The sequence below is a fragment of the Littorina saxatilis genome, unplaced genomic scaffold, assembly GCF_037325665.1.
Source record: "Littorina saxatilis isolate snail1 unplaced genomic scaffold, US_GU_Lsax_2.0 scaffold_1031, whole genome shotgun sequence".
NCBI classification, from domain to species: domain Eukaryota; kingdom Metazoa; phylum Mollusca; class Gastropoda; order Littorinimorpha; family Littorinidae; genus Littorina; species Littorina saxatilis.
In genome coordinates, this window is record NW_027126251.1 from 2,501 (window position 1) to 8,605 (window position 6,105).

The 6,105-nt window shown below is 46.1% G+C and overlaps 2 protein-coding genes across 2 annotated transcripts in view; both read right to left on the bottom strand.

The window, feature by feature from the left end:
• The window catches only part of LOC138954708 (glycine and methionine-rich protein-like), a gene marked incomplete at its 3' end in the record, with an annotated part of 362 nt that extends 158 nt beyond the window's left edge, over positions 1–204 (bottom strand). Inside the window, exon 1 of the mRNA XM_070326485.1 lies at positions 1–204. This exon is cut by the window's left edge and continues 158 nt beyond it. Within this exon, the coding sequence (XP_070182586.1) occupies positions 1–204 (204 nt within the window).
• On the bottom strand, positions 82–5,838 carry LOC138954704 (uncharacterized). The gene is made up of 2 exons (XM_070326483.1): positions 5,790–5,838; positions 82–2,363 (listed from the first exon to the last, which is right to left on the bottom strand). The coding sequence occupies exons 1-2, from the start codon at positions 5,836–5,838 to the stop codon at positions 217–219; spliced, it is 2,196 nt and encodes a 731-aa protein (XP_070182584.1). The 3' UTR covers positions 82–216.
• Positions 5,839–6,105: the final 267 nt, after the last annotated feature.

A 6,105-nucleotide genomic window follows, 5' to 3' on the forward strand; every position in this document is an offset into this window, starting at 1 on the left:
GGCCCCGACAGGGAGAGATCCTCCCGCTCCCATCATCTCTCCTTGACCCCCTCCCCCGCCACCCCTTCCTTGTTTCATCATGTTCATCATAGCCATAGCCGCCATTCCTCCCCCTCCCTCTCCTCCTCCTCCCATCATCATCATCATGGCGGGGTTCATCCCTCCGCCTCCTCCTCTTCCACCGCTCCTCATCCCCGCCATCATTTTGCCCAAAGCTTAAGTAACCGTAGCAGGCGTGAGACATCTCTCAAACGTCGAGAGCCCGCCGCCCATCATCATCATCATCATTCCCGTGTTTCCCCGGTTGGGGTTTCTCCCGGGGCCTAGGACTATCGCACCAGCCTGTTGGCAAAGGGTTCTGGAGGTTAAAGAGCTGCAGCCCATGACGAGGCCTTGAGACGTAGAGCCAGGGCCCATCGCCAACACAGGGTCTACACAGCCGTGGGTCTCGTAGTACTGGGTGATGCACATCTGACGGCCCATGCCCATGGCTCTAAGCTGGTAGTCCCGAGCCATGGGCATGTTATCCATAGGGTTGACCTTCTTGGGAGCGTAGGACGGCACGTTGGTACGAGACATCATAGATGCGCGGTTGAATCCTGCCCTTGATGCTATACTCTGAGGCCGCAGTGCCCACGGAATGGAGGCATACCCCTGGTTGTGGTTTTGTGGCGGGTGTTGTGGGGGAGGTGGAGCTTGGTGCGGTGCCCGATTGGTCTGTGGCCTACCCCCTGCTGCTTGGTGATTGGGGGGAGGGGGGTATGCACTGTGCTGATTAGGGGGAGGATGGTTGCTGTGTTGCGGATGTTTTCTGGTCTGGTGAGACATGGGGACAAAGTCGATGACGCCTTGACGGGTGGTAGCCACAATGGGGCGAGGCTGGTCCGTGATGGGGAGAGGGGGAGGAGGTGGCGGTTTGAATTGATAGTTGGGCGCAGGGAAATTGCGGCTACTCGGGGGAGGATGATAATTGTGGGGTGAGGGAGGGGCTGCAGGTGGTGGCGGTGCCTGCTGCCGCTGAGGTGGATAAGTGCGAGCTTGCGGCTTTTGCAATTGCTGAAACTGTTGTGGCGGTGGCGGATATGGCTGCGGCTGCGATTGTCTAGGAGGCAGTGGCAGTGGTTGTTGAGGCGGATGCGGTTGCGGCTGTGATTGCAGTTGTGGCGGCTGTGCTTGGCGTGAAGGGGGTTGCTGTGGCTGTCTTTCTTGCATCAGCCTTTGCACCTGCGCCTGAAGTTGTTCCAGTCGTGACAGTGGTTGTGGTTGTTGTGGTGGAGGTGGTTGGGGTTGTGATTGCAGTTGCTGTGGCGGCGGTTGTTGGCGTGGAGAGGGTTGTTGTGGTTGTCGATCTTGCATCTGTGCTCGTATGTGCGCCTGAAGTTGTTCCAGTCGTGACAGTGGTTGTAGTTGTTGTGGCGGAGGTGGTTGGGGTTGTGCTTGCAGTTGCTGTGGCGGCGGTTGTTGGCGTGGAGAGGGTTGTTGTGGTTGTCGACCTAGCATCTGTGCTCGTATGTGCGCCTGAAGTTGTTCCAATCGTGACAGTGGTTGAGGTTGTTGTGGCGGAGGCGCTAGCGGCTGTGACTGTGATTGTAGATGTGGTGGTGGAGGTGAATGCCGCTGTGATTGCAGTTGCTGTGGCTGTGGTTGGCGTGTAGGGGGTTGCTGTGGCTGTTGATCTTGCCTCTGTGCTCGTGTCTGCGCCTGCAGTTGTTCCAATCGTGACGGTGATAGTGGTTGTTGTTGCGGAGGTGGTTGCGGTTGTAATTGCAGTGTCTGTGGCGGCGGTAGTTGTTGTGGAGCTGGTTGCTGTGGTTGTCGACCTTGCACCTGCTCTTGTACCTGCGCCTGAAGTTGTTCCAATCGTGACCGTGGTTGTGGTTGTTGTTGCGGAGGCGGTTGATGTTTCTGTTGTGATTGCAATTGCTCTGGCGGCGGTTGTTGTTGTGGAGTTGGTTGCTGTGGGTGTCGATCTTGCACCTGTGCTCGTACCTGCGCCTGAAGGTGTTCCAGTTGTGACTGAGATTCAGGCGCCGCTTGTTCTTTCTTAGGCGTTGTTGGAGGAAGAGGCGGGGGCACAACAGGCACCTCTACCTGTTTCTGTCGACGCTTCATTTGTTGTAGCTGCTGCCGCAGTTGCTGAAGCTGCGCCTCTTGCTGTTTGAGCAGCTGATGGAATTGTAGCAGCTGAAGGGTGCTGGGTGCATTGTCCGGCTGGGCCTGTGGCAGAGGGTGAGGCTCAGAGGGTGGCGGTTTCTGAGCGGGTGGGGCGGGGGATTGTGAGGGTCCCTGTTCCGTGTTGTTGGTTCCCTGCTGCGCCTGCTGCTGGAGAAAGTCAACGAAGGCCTGGGGCACCACACCATTGTCTGCAGGCAAGAAAACTAAGGTTCATGTGAGCATTTAATCTTGGAAATAACTTCCAGAGTGAACAGAAATTGAACATGTCAGATGTTGTTCTCTTTAGGTTTGGGCTCGTTACACTATGTCTGTATTCTTCTGTGCTCATTCTCTTCATTTGTTTTTTCTTTCAAATTTTATTTTGAGCTGATTTTTTGTTGTATTTTTTGCTGACGAAGACGAACAAGTCGAAACTAGTATTAGTTATTGTTAGATTTGACTGTGATATCAACATTTATCAGTCTGAATGTCGAGAAAGCTGAACTCATATCAGATCGAGGCGTAAGCCGAGATCTGATATGATTCAGCCTTTCGAGACATTCAGACTGATAAATGTTGATATCACAGTCAAATCTAACGATAACGATTTTATCGCATTCGATTTCGGAAAAGTAGTGAGTAGGAATCATAAACCTACCTAAGAAGTCAGACAAACGCAAGGGAGGCTACTGCCTTGTATTTAATGTTGGAAATGTTGGGTTGTCTTTTCCTGCTTTCCGCGTAACTTTGCTGCTCTTACTTTTATTTTTCAGTAACTGGTTCTTTTTCTCAGACAAAATAAGGCATTTATAATGAAAAAAGAACAAAAATATACGGTTAAAACAGATCACCAACAAAGGCTAACAAGTTCAGTGGAGTTGCCAGTTCGAAGGAACAGCGAAGAATCCGTCCCAGTTACTTCCTCAGTCGTACTCTTTTTGACTGTTCGATTTGGCAATTCTGAACGATGGCAGGAACTGAAGTGCGCCAGGCAGTATCAGCAAAGTCCTCTGGCTCATTTTCTGTGCCCAAGAAAGCTTCCAGGTATTTGTCGGTATCGGCGGATTGCATAATACTGTTGTCGAAACTCAGTCTTGCTTACGACAAATCCAAAATGGCGTCCTCCGACGGCGCTGTGACTGTGAAAGAAGCTGAAAGTTGTTCGGTTGATGTTGAATGGCTACGACTAAGAAAGGTGGACAATGGTTCATGCAGGTGCGAACTGTTTAAATCGGCTGCTCATTTCCTGCCTTTTTGTGAGTGATGTGCGCTGAAACACTGCAAGAGATCTCACAGTTTTCTAAGTACTGCCACTACTGGTACTTTCAAGGTCAGCTTTGTTTATGGCTGTTCCAACTACCTCAATCGGTAAGATTGTAACATTCTTTTCTACTACTTCTCTGTTAAAGCTGGGTGGGAACAGTTTCATTTTATTCATTGCACAGCTTAATCTTTCTGATTCAATTATTTTCTTTTACAAATTTGTGATTTAAAAAAAAGGGAGACATTTGTTTCATTCAGGTGAGATTTTATTCTTCAAAATTAAAATTGATAAACTACTTCCTGCGCGATATCAAATTCGCTGGGAACTTCCTGCGCGATGTCAATTGATATACAGTTCCTAGTTGACCAATGACAACAGCATGTTTTGTCATGTGATCAGTAAAAATGCGATAATTCTGTTTAATGTATTCTTGTTGCTTTTTTCTGGTGAGTACATGTTTATTGTTATCTTGTTCTAGAGTAAAAATTAGCGGGTACTGCTGCACTTTAAAGGACACTGTGTGACTATAGAGTTACAAAACAAAATCATATTATGTTTCTTCATGCTTTTCCTGTGGACCAATAATTCTATGTTCATGTTACAACAAAAACGAACAATATATCGTATTTATTTGAGTGTATCACTTTTCATGTAGTCAGTCTGGCCTTATGCTAAGTACCTTTTCTTTTGTCAGTAAGCTAATCTTCTCATCAGGACGACAGAAGAACAGTAAACCATTGTTTATTTGCACACCCTCATACAACTCTTGCCTTGTCTTCTATGTCTCGCCTTGACGCGTTTTGTTTATCTGTTCCGTCCAACTGTTGTCCAGTTGGCATTAAACCTCACTTCAAACACTAAAGAAAAAAGAAAAAAAAAATTAAAAAATAAAAAATTAAAAAATTTAAAAAAAAAAAAAAAAAAAACACTGTTCAGTGTGAAGAACATGGGTCAGGCTTAAAAGTCAGTACAGCTCCGTCTATTTTACTGTCTAACCCTTCTCTTCTCGCGTCGTCTTGGTTGTCCATTTTACCTGGACGTGTGCCCCCAACTTACCCTCCGACCCCAACTCAAAGCACTGCTTGAAAAGTAAACAAGTCGCGTAAGGCGAAATTACTACATTTAGTCAAGATGTGGAACTCACAGAATGAAACTGAACGCACTGCATTTTTTCACAATGACCGTAGTCCGCCGCTCGTGCAAAACGCAGTGAAACTGACGAGCCTGTTTAGCGCGGTAGTGGTTTCGCTGTGCTGCATAGCACGCTCTCTTCGTTTTAACTTTCTGAGCGTGTTTTTAATCCAAACATATCATATCTATAAGGTTTTGGAATCAGGAGCCGACAAGAAATAAGATGAAATTGTTTTTAAATCGATTTCGGAAATTTAATGTTGATCATATTTTTTTTTCAAAGCTTGTTTTTAATCCGAATATAACATATTTATATGTTTTTGGAATCAGAAATGATGACAAATAAGAATAACGTAAATGTGGATCGTTTTATATTAAACAAAAATGTTAATGACAATTTTTAGATTTTGTAATGACCAAAGTCATCAATTGATTTTTAAGCCACCAAGCTGAAATGCAATACCAAAGTCCGGCCTTCGTCGAAAATTGCTTGACAAAAGTTTCAATCAATTTGATTGAAAAATGAGGGTGTGCCAGTGCCGCCTCAACTTTTACAAAAAGTCATCAAAGACATTTATCGAAAAAATAAAAAATAAACTTCTGGGGATATCATACCCAGGAACTCTCATGTAAAATGTCATAAAGATCGGTCCAGTAGTTTACTCTGAATCGCTCTACACACACACACACACTCACACACACACACACACACACACACACAAACACACACACACACACACACACACACACATACACACACACACACACGCACACACACACACACACACACACACACACACACACACACACACACACACACACACACACTGCACGACCCTCGTCTCGATCAAAACTTGACTAAATGTAAAAACATAAGTTTGAAATAAAAGTCAGAACTGTTTTGTCGGTGTTTTTAATTGTTCTGCCTTCTTTGTCTCGGCTCGTCTTGTTTATTAGGAATATCTCGACCTTAACGCCATTTTTGTGTGAAAAACATGACGACCAGAGTAAAAGTCAGTCTCCTGCCTTCAAGGTCATTTTCAGCTGTCAAGGACTCTCAGTGACAACCAGCAAGTTTACGGCATTATGTTAAATGAAGCAGGGCACGTGCAAAATACGCAGCCCCACACACAAAAAAAGAAGAAGAAGAAACAAACAAAAGAAAACATAATAATAATTAAATTAATGAAATAAGTAATAAATGACGATTCGGTTGGCGACAGTCGTGGCGTGCGGTCACGTTTTTTTCGTCGCTCCGGTACACGGCAGTTGTCACAGTGAGCACTCATCGCTCTTCCCGCTGTCTACTGAGTACTCTTCGCGACCTATTGCGTCGTATGATCACCGAATGTGTTAGCTTTTTATTTTCTCATTTCTTCTCTTCTCTCTTTTGAAATATCATGGCCTCGGGTGTTAACCCTGTTTTTCTGAAAAGAAGAGACATTCCCCTGTCCGACAGTGACAGTGTTTCTGTGCTTGAAGTGTGTTTGGCTGCCGAAAGAGTTTCTGGACGAGAGAGTGTTCTCGGAGCTCAAGAGATTCGGGGGCTGTGGAGG

Coding starts and splice junctions, on each gene's coding strand:
- LOC138954704 (XM_070326483.1), bottom strand. CDS start 5,838: ATGAGTGCTCACTGTGACAACTGCCGTGTACCGGAGCGACGAAAAAAA. Junction 2,364..5,789: donor ACCGGAGCGACGAAAAAAAC/GTGACCGCACGC, acceptor TCTTGCCTGCAG/ACAATGGTGTGGTGCCCCAG.